This window comes from Amia ocellicauda, chromosome 5 (genome assembly GCF_036373705.1).
Source record: "Amia ocellicauda isolate fAmiCal2 chromosome 5, fAmiCal2.hap1, whole genome shotgun sequence".
Classification (NCBI taxonomy): domain Eukaryota; kingdom Metazoa; phylum Chordata; class Actinopteri; order Amiiformes; family Amiidae; genus Amia; species Amia ocellicauda.
The window spans coordinates 26892340-26908447 of NC_089854.1; the positions used below are offsets into that span (position 1 = coordinate 26892340).

The 16108-nt window shown below is 40.0% G+C and overlaps 1 protein-coding gene across 1 annotated transcript; it reads left to right on the forward strand.

Moving 5' to 3' along the window:
* The first annotated feature begins 233 nt into the window (after positions 1 to 233).
* On the forward strand, positions 234 to 16002 carry c1qtnf1 (C1q and TNF related 1). The gene is made up of 4 exons (XM_066704636.1): positions 234 to 481; positions 9592 to 9779; positions 10088 to 10206; positions 12401 to 16002. The coding sequence occupies exons 2-4, from the start codon at positions 9598 to 9600 to the stop codon at positions 12949 to 12951; spliced, it is 852 nt and encodes a 283-aa protein (XP_066560733.1). The 5' UTR covers positions 234 to 481; positions 9592 to 9597; the 3' UTR covers positions 12952 to 16002.
* The last annotated feature ends 106 nt before the right edge of the window (positions 16003 to 16108 follow it).

Genomic DNA, 16108 nt, shown 5'->3' on the forward strand with positions numbered 1-16108 from the left:
GGCCGGAGACACACTACACTTTCCGCTTGCCCGTACACATCTGCCTGTGCAACTTCCAGAAGGGAAAGCAACAGTAAATCCCTTTGGAGCCTGGCAGGCTTAACTGACTCTGCTTGTGAACACCTCTCTGTCATCACACATACCTGCCTGTGAACCTAAGACAGGAGAGAGATGCACACAAAGTTCTCTCCCCCGCTCCTTTCTCTCCACCCCTCTCCTTGTCTGGTTCTCCCAGTCTGGCTCCCTTTCCCTACTTATATCACTCCCTCTCTTCCTATATTCACTCCTCCTTCTCCCTCCCTCCCTACTCTGTTCATTTGTCTTTCCATCCCAGGATTCCAGCTGCAGGCAGTGTTGCTGGGATTGAGAAGGAGATGCCGGAGAGTAAGTGACGGTCACACTGCCACCGCATCTTCCCAAACTAAGTTACACTGCAGACGACTTTTTGCTTTCACAAGGGGTGCTTTTCACAATCCTGCAGGTAGGTCTTTTAAAGTAAGCATTTGCTATAACCACATTGCCAGTTTCTGTCTTAGTAATGGGAGCATTATGCAAACCGAAACTACCACTTTGTTGTCTGTAATACTAATGCAATTTCAGACAGGATCATTTGATTGTGTTCCTTATTTGGTTTATTAAAAAAGGTCACAAAAGGTGCATGCGCTGAAGCAAGTGATTGTGAACCTGTCTTGTGGTGTGCAGTAGGTTCCCACATTGCCAGGACCATGCAAGGACTCAGTTTCATTAAAGTTAGTTTTGCACAGCATTTGGCTGTGATGCACTTGAAAACGTTGTGCCCTTTGGGACTGTCAAACAGCTTTAGTTTTCTTTTCTAAAGCTTGCCTCGAGTTTGGTCATCTAATTGGCTGACTAATAAAATCAGATTGGATTGCATTATGTTATTACTCTAAAAACATCTCAGTGGGGATTTAAAAATTCCTTGCCAATGTTTATTTTCATATGCTGCAAGAATGGAGTTTTGAATCTGATTCGTTTATAAAGCCCTAGCAAATAAATACAATGGCCAAATCTAATAAAAATGATCCTGATAAACTGAAACTGATAAAAACGGGTAATTTACCATGATTCAGCTTTTCTCTGAAACTTGACTTCTACAAAGTCTATCACACACACATGAATATAAGAACACATGACAAATGAGAGAGGGTCGTTGGTTCCATTTTTTTTTCTGGTTTTTATAAATTAAATCTATTGTAGAATTTCTTCCAGCCATTTCAGGAAGAAACCCAGAAAGTTGATTAAACAGTTGTGCCGCTTGTTTCAGTCGTAAAAGTATAAATGCTTCCTACAATGTATATTCATTTAGCTGCTTGAGCATTATATGGAATTGACTGTCCACATTTTGAACATTGTGTAGCAGTAGGTGCATCTCTGAACAGAAAGCATCTGCAGTGTGGTGTGATGAGTGCTTCCACAGCTTTCGAACTTAATAAAAAAAAAGCCACAACCAGAAAGTGGCAACTAGACCTTGAGAGTGAAACTCAGAAGATAAAGTGTTGTGGACATGCTATTTTATTAATGACAAGCATCCTAGATATTCTACTAAATCAGGCTTTGCACTAAACAAGGTCTTAACAATGAAACTAAGGTCCTCTGTTTCTGGATGATCATTTGTGTTTTGATTTATTTGTTTTTCTAACCTAAAACAGGACATTCTTTTTTTTTTCTACTTGAAGTCCTTCCAAAAAAACCAACAAAAAAACACAAAGGATGTGTATGAATGACTGAACTCAAGAGGAGACCATTGAGGAATGAACGCCTCATTAAGAAACTAAAAAACATTTCTGTACTGCGGTACATGCTCACGTTTAATTGTACAGCCATCTTCACAAAGTTAACAAAGACAATCCTTCCCTCTTGTTCAGTTAAAGCCTGAGAAGAACACAAACAACAAGTCTTCCTCTGGAAAGATTAGTGCCTAAAGCAGGCTCTGTAAAGCAGCTGTTTCCAATGTATTCACGCACATTCGGCATTGAACACAGTACAAACACAATACGCACACATGCATTTCAGTGCAACTGGTTATTGTGTGGCGTCTCCAGGCGGGAAGCAGAGCGTATTCCCAGACAAATCCTAACCTGCACAAGACAGGGGTGCTACTGATTTACAGTCTGCTGAAAATGGATCCCACTCACCTGTTCCCTGGGGTCATCATATTTTCTGTAAACCTGAATGAGCTACAGGACTCAGTGGAATAATGCAAATACTGGTATTTAATAAAAAAATCACATCAGAGCAAAGTTTTGTGCAGGAGGGGACGGTAGATTTTTCAACGCAAACAGTGCAGAACACACTTTTAGTTGAGTGATGAGGTGGTGTGAAATGAACCGAGACATTGCTATTCAAGTTTCTATGTGGTGGAACATTGCTAGTAAGGCCGAGTGATTAGATTGTGGTTAAAATATGCTTAAGGTTTGTGCACAAGTACAAAGCACTAATAAAAGTGATTCCCTTTAATCGGTCCTCCGTCTCACTGGAATACTTGCCTGTCAGTATTTTACAAACAATCTTTATATACACACTAGAAATCCACAATATAGTTAGTTCAGTTTCATAATAAACTGATTAATTACACATATTTACCCACATATATGCTCTGGTACATAGATAAATTCATAGATGGTCTTTTGCACACTCAAGAACTTTGACTGTAAATGAAAACAAATGCTACCTATGACCATTTCCTGCAGTTGTCGTGTATGCACCCATTTTACATGACTCACAGGATCTTATAAATCTCTGTCAACCATCACTGCTGGTAAATTGTGGCCAGCACAAAAGCATGCTTGTGTTGTACATTTGAATGGAAGGAACAGTACAATATAAGAACCATGCTTTAAAAACCAAAAAACAAACAAAAAACTATTCTGTTTCATTTAATTGTTAATTATTATAGTTGGTGTCTGTGGCCAGCACAACAAGCTCATACATGTCAACTAAAAATAATAAATTTTCCACAATATAAAATGAATCATAGGCACCCTCTCATAACTGTATTGTGGGCTATTGTATTAGTTGAATTTTTTGCCACTATGACTGTTGACTACTAAATGAGAACCAGCACTGTGAACATGCAGTGCTGTTGTGCACTCAGAGTGTTATTTAAGATGGACATTTAACCAGGCTCTTCTATTCCCCTGCTTCCTTTTGTTTTGTCGGTGAACATGACCGAGGCAGGCCTGGGTATGGTTTGGGGTTTTTGTTTGCACCGCATTGTGAAGCTGCCTCTCAATCACTCCCAGGCTTTCACAGACAGACAGATGCCTCTTGCTGTGTTTGTATGTGTGTGGGGGGGAGCAGCTTCCCTGCTTCATATCCCCCCTTGGCCCTGCTTCTGTGTGCCCCAGGCCCAGCAGCTTCAGCCACGTTGTTCTTGTTTCTGTGGCGATTGGGTTTGGGCGTCAGCCAGCTGCTGACATTCACTGTCTTGCCAAGATACAATGGGCAGCGGCAGCAGAGCCTGACAAAGCCCCCTCCCACCCAGTCCTCCCGCTCAGGGCTGAATGGCCAGCTCTCCAAAACACTGAAAGGCGAATTCAGTCCCCCGAGTGCCCACTGAGGAGAGACCTGGTAGACAAGGCTGCTGTGTGTATTGTATCATGCCAGGCACTGGAGAGGACATTCGTGAACCCTATTTACTGAGAAGCTCAGAGGGAAACAGTTGTATTTCAGATTGACTTTTATTTATTTCTTTTTTTTTGGGGGGGAAGGGACAATTCGGAAGGCATTCAAAATAGTTTCTCATGAGTTCCAGAATGTGCATAAGTCTGTTTTGTTACTTCCTTTTTAAAACCCTTTAAATTACCTTGCACATTTGCCTGTAGGAAAAATAACTGGCAAGGTCATAATGGGGTATAGTCTAAATGATATGGTACTGCAATTACTGACATATCTGGCAATGCCTTGCTTAATGAATAAAAATAAATAAACAAAAGCTGTCCCTGGATTGAGTCAGTGTGGCAGCGAGACTCCACAGATTGAGATCTAGCTCTATACAGCAGCACTTGGGGGAGTTTCTGGCCTAGGATTGCTTCCTAACCAGAACGATATGGTTCGCTCTTATGTACACAGAAGGCTGCTTAAAGATTCATATCCTATTCCATTTTGCTCCAGGAACAATCCCTCAAGATTGACACCACCCTGAAACATCTGAGCATTCTCCATATACAGACGTCCATGACGCTTTTCAGCCCAAACAACAGACTGCAAATAATACTACTAATAATAAAATGATGAACAGTCTCCAGAAAATATCCTATGAAAACATCTGAGAGGAAACCTAGTAATAGTCTGTACAAACAGTATAAACAATGTTGATTCTGGCGCACTGAAACTCAGTGCCTAGTTTTCTCCCTTGTTTTCCACTGTTGACAAAAATGATATATATTTAACAAAAATTGGTTAACTATTTGGCATTGTTTACTAAACAATGTATGGCATAAGAATTGTTTTACTCCAGTTAAAGCAAGAGCACAGCGAATTCAATCTTATTATAAAGCATCATTCCTCGGAAAGAACTGTGTTGTGTTTTTATGGGGTGTGTGAGATATGGAGTTGAATGGGAGGATGGAGTTACATAGCGTGGCGTGTCTCTTTTCTCATATATAATCTTCAATTCAGAAGCTGAACTTTTGTTCCCTGCTGTAGTTGGTAGGCCATTTAATGTGGGAGCTTTTAAATGTTGTCCAAATAACAGGATGGATGTTGACGGTTCCCAGTCACAGGATCTCTGGAGAATAGGGGCGTAATAACATACCCTGGTTATGTAATACGTTCCATTGAAGGTCAGCGCAATTGCTTGAGTTTCAACACTGTCTCGGTTTAAAGCAGCGTCAGAGCAACAAAGCACCGAAAACAAAATCTTTGAGACCTTGCCCCAGAGGCAGGAGTGGAAAAAAAGGATCAGAAATGTAATCAGTTGTGCGAGAAAAAAGTGACAAAGCTCATGGCAGGAAAAGAGTACGTAGTTCTGGCTGAGAAAAAACAAAACAAATCAAAAACTCCCTTTAAATTCAGTAGGCCTGTGCTTTCATCTTTACCTCAGATTGCAAATTGCAGATTTTTTAAATGGCTGAAGTGAAGTTTTAACATTAGGGGCAGGAGGATTTGGTATTTGAAACAGATGTTGATCAAATTATACAGGGAGCTGATGCATTTGTGTCGGTTTCAGAGTGGAATAAAACATACAGGCAGTAAAAGTGCAGCCAAATCAGTAGTTCGTACTGAGATCATTTATAAGCCTAACAACAAAATAATGTTGTGATTTTTTATTCTGAACTGGGATACCACATTGTTATGCCTGAAAACTGAAAGAGCTGACACTATAAACCAGAACCCTTAGCTTAGCCAACACAAAAATGTGAAGTTACGCCCAATCCAGAACTACATCTTAATTAAATCAGTAGAATTGCAACCCTAACTTTTACAGCAGTTACTGTATAATCTAACCCTCAACCAAAATATAACATTAATTAGTGCACAATGTATCTAAATTAGCAAAAATATCCTATAAAATCAGCCAAACTTTCACCAAAACACTCTTCCTACTTCCCCCGCATACCTAATTAAACATTACAAAATCCACCAATCATTTATTTAAAAGACAATCTATGTATTTATTTTTCTTATTTTGGTGAATAAAATTTTGCTTATACATCTAAAAGGGCAGATATCACAGGATTAACCAATTAATAAATTTAACATTTTGATCTTTATATTCTAGTGTTTCAAACTACTCCTTGTCACAGCTAGGCCTTTTTCCATTTCTCACTATAAGACCAACTCATTCAAACTACGTAAAAAAAAGTAATTTTCTCAAGGTATTAGTTTATCTGTGAACTAATGGAATAAAGGTCAGGTGACAGTTATCAGCAAACATCAAACGATTGGTTGGGGATTATTTTCCACCCGAAGGCGATTCTACCACTGCAAGACTTTGAACTTTATTTAAGAGGAACTTATACAGATATATCACTTTACTAATTGTAAGATAAAGTATGCATTATACATTTTCATTAACAGCCTAAGGTTACTCAACTCTCAACTAATAATAATTTAACAAGAGCTAGGTAGGAAGTCATTACTGAGATTTTAATCTCCGAGAAGGGAAATGTTTCCTCTGGAGGGATGAAGCTCTCAGACAGACCAAGAGAAGTGTGGCAGTGAAAGACAAAGGGAGAGGCTTCTGAACGCATGGCAGGGCTTTAACAATTCTTGCAAAGAAAATGGGAAAGCACGGTAGGAAACATAAAATCTGGGAAAAATACCAATTTCTTTATAACATACATGGAGTACTGTGGAATAAATAATATCAACAGTTAAGCGGGGATGGTTTCTACAGTAATCTGCAATAAGAGGAAACCACATAAAGCAAGAAGACACGTGGAGGGAAATATCAGTGGATAGACCTACTGCTGGATGATGAGGACAGTAGCAGGGGTCTGGAGAATGCTGGAACAAGAAGAACAGGTGCTTCAGGTTTATTATTGCCCACATCCCTGACCAAGTAGCACAGCAATAATCATCACAGTGCAACGTGAAACCCCAAGCACATTTTCTTCCTCTCTAATATTTCCTCCAAGAGCATGGAAGACATCTTGAAAACCAAGGTGGACTTGAACTGTTAACTGTATTAAAAGAAAAAGAAAAAAGGCAGGCTATTCACTATGGAAAGAAAAATCACAGATAATTACTTGAACAGCTATAGCAACAAGTGCACATATAATGCTCTGTTTCTTTCATTCTTTTTTTAATGCTTGATGCTTGACAAGCCACAGACTGTTCCTCTTGTTATAGGAAGACCCTCCCTCCCTGTTCCCTGTCTTGAATTGAATCCCTGCTAGGACATGGCAGCCTGGTTTGATGGCAGAGAGACAGGTGTTTGTTCCCTGGCCCTGTCTCTGTCTGTCTCTGTGCTGTCCTTGGCCGAGCAACAGAGAGACACATGCTCTTAGCCCAGCCCCATCCAACACAGCACAGCACAGCACAGCACAGCACAGCACAGCACAGCAGAGCACAGCACAGCAGAGCACAGCACAGCAGAGCACAGCACAGCACAGCACAGCACAGCACAGCACAGCACAGCACAGCACAGCCCTCCATTGTTTACCTTCTAATAACCTCAAAACTGAATTGAATGTGTCTCTTACTTTGGCCGTGTGGCTCTGTCCTCTGGATGTTCTGCAAGGATGTTGCACATGGTCTAGACAGCATACATGCACCCCCCTCCCAAGGCACTTTATCCTCCAGCTCAGGCAAATCCATCACTTTCAGGACTCCCTGTTTTTAGAAAGAGACACAATTGCAGTTTAGCATAGCCAATTTGACTTCACATCTTAAAGTTTTTCCCTCAGATCAGGAAAATTGTGCTTGATTGTGTGCTCAACCGTTGAATAAAATATTGGAGTAACTAATGCACTTCTACAGTAAACAGCCCGTTCAGTAGGGATCTGTTATAATAACATTCGGTCACCATACAGACCCAGTTGTAGAAGAGAAACAATTATTTCCACATTGTTTCAGTTACACCCCTTTGACTGTTTGGGAATTTAAAACAAAGCCGCCCTTGAAGGAATATCTATTTCAGGCTTACGTCGATATTTTTAAAACATTTTAATTTGTTTTGGAATAGTTAGTTGTTTTAAAACATTTGAAACAAATGCTTTACATTCATTTAATCAATCTGTTCCTCTAGTGTGTCATTATTATTATGATTTATTCATTTCCCCCTCAGCCTAAGGAGTCATACATACAACTGGCTGGTAGTTCAATCAACATATTTTATATTTCTTTTATACAACTGTGAAAGAACCCCCCCCACGCACACACACATACACATAAGTATGAGGAATCCGAGAGGTAAAATTACTGTCATCACTCCGGCACAAAGAGTACCTGCATTCATATGAATGATAAAGATATAGACAGGTGCTGTTTGGACATGTTGCATCTACATCCAATAGAAAACATTTTTCATTTTCTAAAAGAATGCCAGTGAATCAAGTACTGTTTTCGTTTTTATTAACTGATGGTAAAAGAAGTGAAATAATTAACAAAGGAACTACATTCTGCAGTAGAACAGACTGGTAGAGTAACTCTGATAGAGGCAATTTACAATTTGTCAATTGTAGTGAAGTGATTAAATACATCATGGCCCAGCTCTACAAGCTTTACAATCTGAAGTGCTGTGAATATATTCTGTCCTGAGCAAATTACCATTCCAAGAAACAGCATATCTGGGTCATCCCTGAGAATGCAAGCAGAAATCGAAATTCTTTAAAGACTACTTCTTCATCTACATTAAAAAATGCAGATTTTGTTTGCACTGTGTGGATTCGAGTCTATTTATTTATTTTGTTGGCTACTGAATAATTTACAGCACATCTGACTCTGTAAAAGCCAGAAATGAGTCTCAAAGGAACTCTTAAGCAAAATATTTTCTTTATTTTCAGAGCCTCTGAAATTGGTTTCTGTGGTCAGAATTGTTACTATCTGGGACATTTTTCAGTTTCGTGTTTTGAATTCCTATTTCCAGCCCTTTGACTGTGTTAGCTTATCAGCAACTCATCCAGCACAAACAATTCCCTCTCCGTAAGCTAAAACTCTACTTCAGTTTTAATAAGTTGCAGCTACCGTTCCAGAAATATATGGCACGCTCAGCGACATATTTTTCATTCTTGCTTGTTTTAGGTGCCTCCAGTGTTACAGAGTTACAGAGTTACAGCTTGCAGATTTTTTTTTTTAATCCAGAAGTGCCACGTTGATTCGATCTGCTCAGTAGATGTAATCTAATTACCTTACCTTATCTAGTCTTATTTCGCAGCACGTGTTCTTTGCCTATTGGCTACGCTTGTTGATTTACTATAAATAACAACACATTAAAAGCAGTGTAAGTTATTATATCTATGCACAGAAAAGTAGCTTGATAACAGACCTCAGTTGCCAGACTACACTTTTTTTTCCCTGTTTCAAAGGCATGAATCACTAGATCTAAAAAGAGCTGCGTGTTTGGCCCAGGGCTCAGCTGTAGTCTCTGGGGTTTGGCTGACGGTGCCCAGTTAGCCCTGCTCAGCATTTGAAAGCCTCTGAAGTCACTATACAAGAGTCTGGAGAAGTAAACAGTTAGAAAAAGATGGAATAAATAGAAAGGGACAACAAAGCTTATAATTCATCCAAGCCACACACACACAAAACTACAAAGACTAGTAGCTCTAAAAACTAATTAAATCTCAAGTTCACAATGCTTCCAATACTGCCTGAAACAAAACCACACCACGTTTCATTTGCAAGGTGTTCCCCCCCCACTTTCGTCATGTGATCAAGCTGTTGCACATGGCTCCCCAGGTGCACCACTAATACAGACAGTGACAGAATTTCTTGCGTAATTGAAGGTAATGGAAAACACCTGAATGAAGTGCAATGGGGCGGCACAAAAACATGATGTCTGCTTTATATGCAAGTGATTTTTCATGGCATGTTTCACTTAGTTGAGAAATGGCACACATCCTACAAATAAAAGTGATCCAGGAAAAAAATTAAACTAAAAACTAAAAGTGGCTCTTTCCCTCCCAGTCGATCATGAAGACCTTGGGCCTGTCGAGCCTGGCTGCCTGCATGTATGTCCTGGGCCTATCCTGCATGGGAATGGTATCCGAGTCATACAGAACCCCTCATTCAGAACTGGACCTGGAGCGATCCGATCTCGGGACAGACCCTGAGGCGTCAGCGCACTCCTCCGAGGGCTACAGAAAAGGTGCCAGGTGAGCAATAGTCCTCATCATTCATTTTAAGTGACCCACCTTAAAAATCTGCCACAGCCACAAAGAGATTCAGCAATATGCAGTTGAGTTATGCATTTACTGACTTAATGCCTAGTAAAGAAAACCAGCCATCAAACACTAACAACCTTGTTCCATACCTGCTATCATGTTTGAAATTTAAACTACATTTCTAAATAGTGCAGGTTCTGTACTATAAAAAAGATCAACAAAGGTTATCGGTTTGCAATAAGATAACCATTCCAATTTCTTAATGGATGAGGGCTTGTTGTGTGTATTTGTATTTGCAGCTCCCAGAGCCAGGGGAAGGCATCTGAATGCCGACGGTGCTGTGACACAGAAGAAGAACCCCCTAGGTATCCACAGTCCTTCCAGGTTGTCCCACAGATCAACATTACCATCCTGAAAGGTATGGAGACCCGAACTCCCCCCCACACCTCCAAAACCCTGCATTTCAGTGTTCAGTGATGGTAGAAATACAGCACTTACACAGCCAGGGCTGAGAGCATAGTAAAAACTATGGGTATAGCACAGAGGGGTCATAAAAACAGAAAGGCTCACCCAGAGAAGTACTGTGTGGCAATAAGAACATAAGAAGTACATAAGAAAGTTTACAAATGAGAGGAGGCCATTCGATCCATTGTGCTCGTTTGGTGTCCATTAATAAATAAGTGATCCAAGGATCCTATCCAGTCTATATTTAAATGTTCCCAAATTTTCAGCTTCAACCACATCGCTGAGGAGTTTGTTCCAGATTGTGGCGAAGAAGTGTCTCCTGTTTTGTGTCATGAATGCCTTGAAGCCCAATTTGCATTTGTGTCCCTGGGTGCGTGTGTCCCTGCAGATCTGGAAAAGCTCCTCTGGTTTGATGTGGTCGATGCCTTTCATGATTGTGAAGACTTGAATCAAGTCCCCACGTAGTCTCCTCTGTTCCAGGGTGAAAAGGTTCAGTTCCTCAGTCTCTCAGTAGGACATTCCCTTCAGACCTGGAATAAGTCTGGTTGCTCTCCTCTGAACTGCCTCTAGAGCAGCGATATCTTTCTTGAAGTGTGGAGCCCAGAACTGCACACAGTATCCAGATGAGCTCTAACTAGTGCATTGTACAGTCTGAACATTACTGCCCTTGTTCTCAATTCTACACTTTTGACAATATACCCTAACATCCTGTTTGCCTTTTTTATTGCTTCCCCACATTGTTTGGATGGAGAAAGTGAGGAATCCATGTAGACTCCTAGATCTTTCTCATGCTTTACTTCTTCAAGTTCTATTCCTCCCATAGTGTAATAAATGTGGTATAGCATGTCACTGAACTGGGAAAGGACAGAGCTGCAGCTTCATAAGGGACAGAAACTACTGGGCAAAGAAACTAAGATGGAGGGTTAAGCATTAGGACACAAACAGACGTGCATGGGTGTAGTCGAGAAGCACAGCTAATCTTATTCCAAAACAGATACAAATATATATAAACTAACATATTGCGAAGCTTAAACCAGACAATCCTGACATTCCTCACAGCCAGGATAAAATAAAACGCATTTTTACTAGGAAATATGAGTAAATGTGCAGAGAAACTGCTAACCAGGGTTTTGATATCCCAGCTGTTAGGCCAAAGCACTGATATCAAAAAATGAACAGGAGGAAGTGTTGCAAAGCATCACAGCAACATAAAGCAAGAGCTGAGGGTAACAGCCTGACATCATGGCGGAGTTCGGTTACTTAAATTCTTGTCCCAAAGAACATGCAACTACACCAAGACACCGTGGTTACAACACTCTCATTCCCAGCTTACTGCCATGTAACTTACACTGATTTACAAATTATCTGCAGGGGAGGATAAAGGACAGGATCCTAACAGCATCAAACTCTGTGACCCATAGAGGAGCGCGGTGGATTATGTCCAACACGGAGGCATAGAAAGCCAAGGAATAAACATGCGATTAGTGCCTCTGAGGTCAGCGCAGGACTCGGAAAGGGAAACACAATGGTAGCTTTGGCCTGTGGCTTCAGTCCACACCCTGACATTAAAAACACTCCAGGCATATTTCTCATAGCTCTGCAATTGTCAAAGCCACACATCCCCTGGCAAACCAAACCAAGCTTTTTTAAGGAGTCTCTTAATGACTGTAATTAAGGTTTGGATAAGGACAGATCAGGCACCCTGCTTTGCTGGAGAGCACATTTTGGGCTAGTTTGCACTAGATTGTCCAGGCTTGGACCATGGATATGTACCCGTATTATAACACACAAAAACTATTTATACTGTACAACGTACAGCTGAAATGTAATATAGCTCTGGCACGGATTAGAAAAACACCAGCGTTGTAAAATTCAAGCCCTAATTGAAACAACAAAAACAACTCAATTTGCAGACAGCTGTCAGGTCAGATGATATAAAGATCCACTAGAGAACGTAGGAGACATATCACTAATTAATCACCAGGGGAAATCTGGGTCTATCTTAGCACATAATAAAAACACAAATGTTACAAAGTAGGACTGACAAGTTAGTTGGCATATTCCTGAAAATTAAATATCCCCTGATTTTGACTGTGAAGAAGGGCAGCAGCCTGCAGACTTACCTTAATGATGGTTTGTTTCTCCAGGTGAGAAGGGGGACTGTGGCCAACGGGGACAATATGGCAAAGCAGGGAAGACAGGCAACACTGGCCCTCGAGGCCCCAGTGGAATGAAGGGCAGCAAAGGCAGCATTGGGACACCGGGGGACCCTTGCAAGACCTACTACTCAGCATTCTCCGTTGGGCGCAAGAAAGCCCTTCACAGCAACGAGTACTACCAGCCGCTCATCTTCGACACGGAGTTCGTCAACCTCTACAACCATTTCAACCTGTTCACAGGCAAGTTCTTCTGCTACGTGCCGGGGGTCTACTACTTCAACCTGAACGTGCACACCTGGAACCAGAAGGAGACCTACATCCACCTCATGCACAACGAGCAGGAGGCTGTGATTCTGTACGCCCAACCCAGTGACCGCAGCATCATGCAGAGCCAGAGCGTCATGCTGGATCTGGAGCAGAACGACGAGGTTTATGTGCGGCTCTTCAAGGGCGAGCGGGAGAATGCCATCTTCAGCGATGACTTTGACACCTACATCACCTTCAACGGATATCTGATAAAAGCCAAGAGTGAAGGGTAGTCAGCACCCCCACCCCCCCACAGCTTGGGCTGTAGACCATCCACCTTCTAGCAGGCTGCTGGGCCCAGGGGGACACCACCTTCTACAGCAGAGAGGTTGGCCCTCAAACCCACTGACAGAGCTATTTACTCAACAATACAAAGCATTGTTTTCATACATCTTATCCCAAGTGGTATTAAAGATCTGTTCGAGGGTAATTTGATTACACCGTCTCCTATGCACATTTGTTCTTCGTTTAGTGATGGCTGAAGTGGAGATCTCATTCATATTCCTGGTGCAAGAAAATTGATTTCATAAACTATGTTGACAGTAATTCTGAATTTTACGTTGTCAGAATATGAGAAGTTGGGATATATATTCTGAATGCTCTACATGTATTGGAATTCCCACAAATGTGGGTTTACATGGCAAACTGAATATTCATTTTATTCCAATAGCTAAGTATGTGCTGCTTATATCCCTCAGCAAATTAGAGAGTGATAGTGGGTTTGTGGTTTACCTTTGTGTATGTTATTTTGTAGGGAGGTGGGGTTATGGTAATATTTCAAACAACCAAGAGTGTTTAATTTTGTACCCATTACATTTTTATTTTTACAGATATTCAATTTAATATTTTGTTGTTTGTTGGTGCGTGTGGGTCAGGTTCTCATTTAGTGTGATTCATTCATACACCTGGCAATCTTGGAATTCTGTTCTCTCTCTCCAGCTGGGCAAACTAATGTGTTTCATACTGATATGTCCCCTGTTATTGACGACTCATGACTAGTTAAATTCCCTCAAAAATCAATTATTGCCGTTGGAATGAAATACAAACATGTAATTTCGTACTAACCTGTAATTATCTCAGTGGTTCACTGTGTGTAATAACCAGACTATAATACTAATATGACTAACTGAAAAAGCAGCGCCTCTACCAAACAATATTGTCACAAAAAAAAAAAATCCATTTAAGGTATTTTTCTTGTGATATTGTGGCAAATAATTAATATTGTAGGATACCATGATTCCAGCACTTTTCCAGCTTCATGTTTTCTTCCATAGAAAACTTCAGAAGCTCCCCTCCCCCTCCCATCTATGTTTATTAACTATCAATGTTTTAAAAATCCTCAATACCATTCAGGTTCCCTCATTGGACCAGAAGTTGTTTCACTTTCTCAAAGCACTTTCCTGGTGCAATTTGAAAAGATGAAAGATTACATTTCAAATAGTATTTCAAATTTAAATTAAAGTTCCGAACAGCAGGAGTAAATCCTGTACCAAGAGTGAGAAAAACGTATTTGGAGTATTTATTTATTTTTTCCAGTAGAACATTCTGATGTTTTTAATGTAATCATGTCTCCAAATAAAGAACTACCAACTGAGCTTTTTGGCAGGATGAAACATTGTGGGATCATTAATCTCTCCTATTAGGCATGACATTTCTCAAGTGGATTTGAGTGTTACTGTGTTTTTCACACTACACAAACATTTATTTTTCGCTGGACAAAAAATTTTAACAAATTGCACTACATAAGTAAGCAGAATTCAAGAAACACACAGCTAATTTAATGCTAAGTTGGAAACAACCTCTGCTGAACATATAAATATCATAATTTGATTGATTTCATTTAGCTTTAATAATCACACAACTGGGCAGTTGAAAAATTATGATATGCTCTATTCAATATACTTATTAGATTATGTTTTTATTTAAACGTATTTTAAACATTTACATAAAAAATGAATTTGAACAAAATGTATATGCTTTTTTTAAATTAAATTCAAATGTCATGGGTAACATAACCCACAGTCAGGTGAGATATTGCTAAAGCTTCTGGGGATGGAACACTTCATCATAATTAAACAGCTGCATGATAGCCATTAATGTAGAAAGGGAAGAACTGACCTTTAATTGAAACTGAAGTAGACAATCAAAACTTTACTAACCCGCTTGTTTTAGTTTTCCACAGCTTCTGCAAGTGAATGTTTCAGTTTATGAATGACAATCCCAGTGACAGTTTAGAAACGCACCCAGTCCTTCAGTTTTCCTGAAGAATTAACACAACTTATGCTCATCCCGTGACAAATTAGGACTGGAATTGTTTCCATTCATCCCTGGGGAATAGAATCACATTTCAATGCAGTAAAGGTCACCCTGACAAGAGCAGGAACTATGCAACTTCTACATGGTCTCTTTCTGCAGCACTTGGTTGTATTCCAGTCAGCAACTGGAAGAGAGGTGGCACAACATCTGCAACCTTTTGAAGGGTGCTTGGTATTATAAAAACAATGGTGCTTTTCATCATATTTAACCAACTGTCATTGCATTTTATGGTGCTATTAAACAAAATGAGGTACAATCCTAAATTCAGTCAAACAGTATTTAGCTAAAAAAAATATTGTATTTTTATATCATTACTTTAATATATTTTTAATGGGGATGGAGCAGTCTTAAAAAACAAAAGTGCACTTTAGGTAAATAGACAGTAGATCAGTGCATTTCTGAATTACATTACTCTTGGCTGTGCCATATAAAAAACATGCAGGACAAACAAATATTCAGAGATATTAGTTATATTAGTGGCATTAGCAATGGGTAGACAGGACCTGGAGTTAAAACAGTGACTCAGGAAAGGTACAAATTCTACCAAACATCTATCGGTGCAATACAATTTTCGTATTTTGTACAACTTTTGCTTTCATACAATCTGAGTGCAGGGATTCGGAAAGACATCAAAGTGATTCAGGATCCACAAAGGCAATGAAAGCCAATCAGATATTAAACTAAATGTTTCCTAACTAATTGTTGATCTTATCAGCTCCATATGTGTCAAACAAGACCACACAGCACAAGCCAGAAGCTGTGTCAAAGGAAACATTCACTGCCAACTGCTGTAAATGTTATTTTTATACATATGTTTTTTTTTATAAACAGCATTTTGTTTTCCTGCTGGTCAGTTATTCTGGAAGGAGTTTTTTGGACGAATCATTTTGTACTCATGTTATATACCCGTTACAGCACTATAATGTATTACTACAAAACAATCACCAATATTAAATTGTTTAATATTCCTTTGTCTGTGTGGTTGGTTTTCAGTTGTCTCTGTTTTTGGTTGTGCATTTGCCAAGCTCGCAGGATGTAGGAATGTGTCAATCTGGGGACGTTCCAAGTCGACAA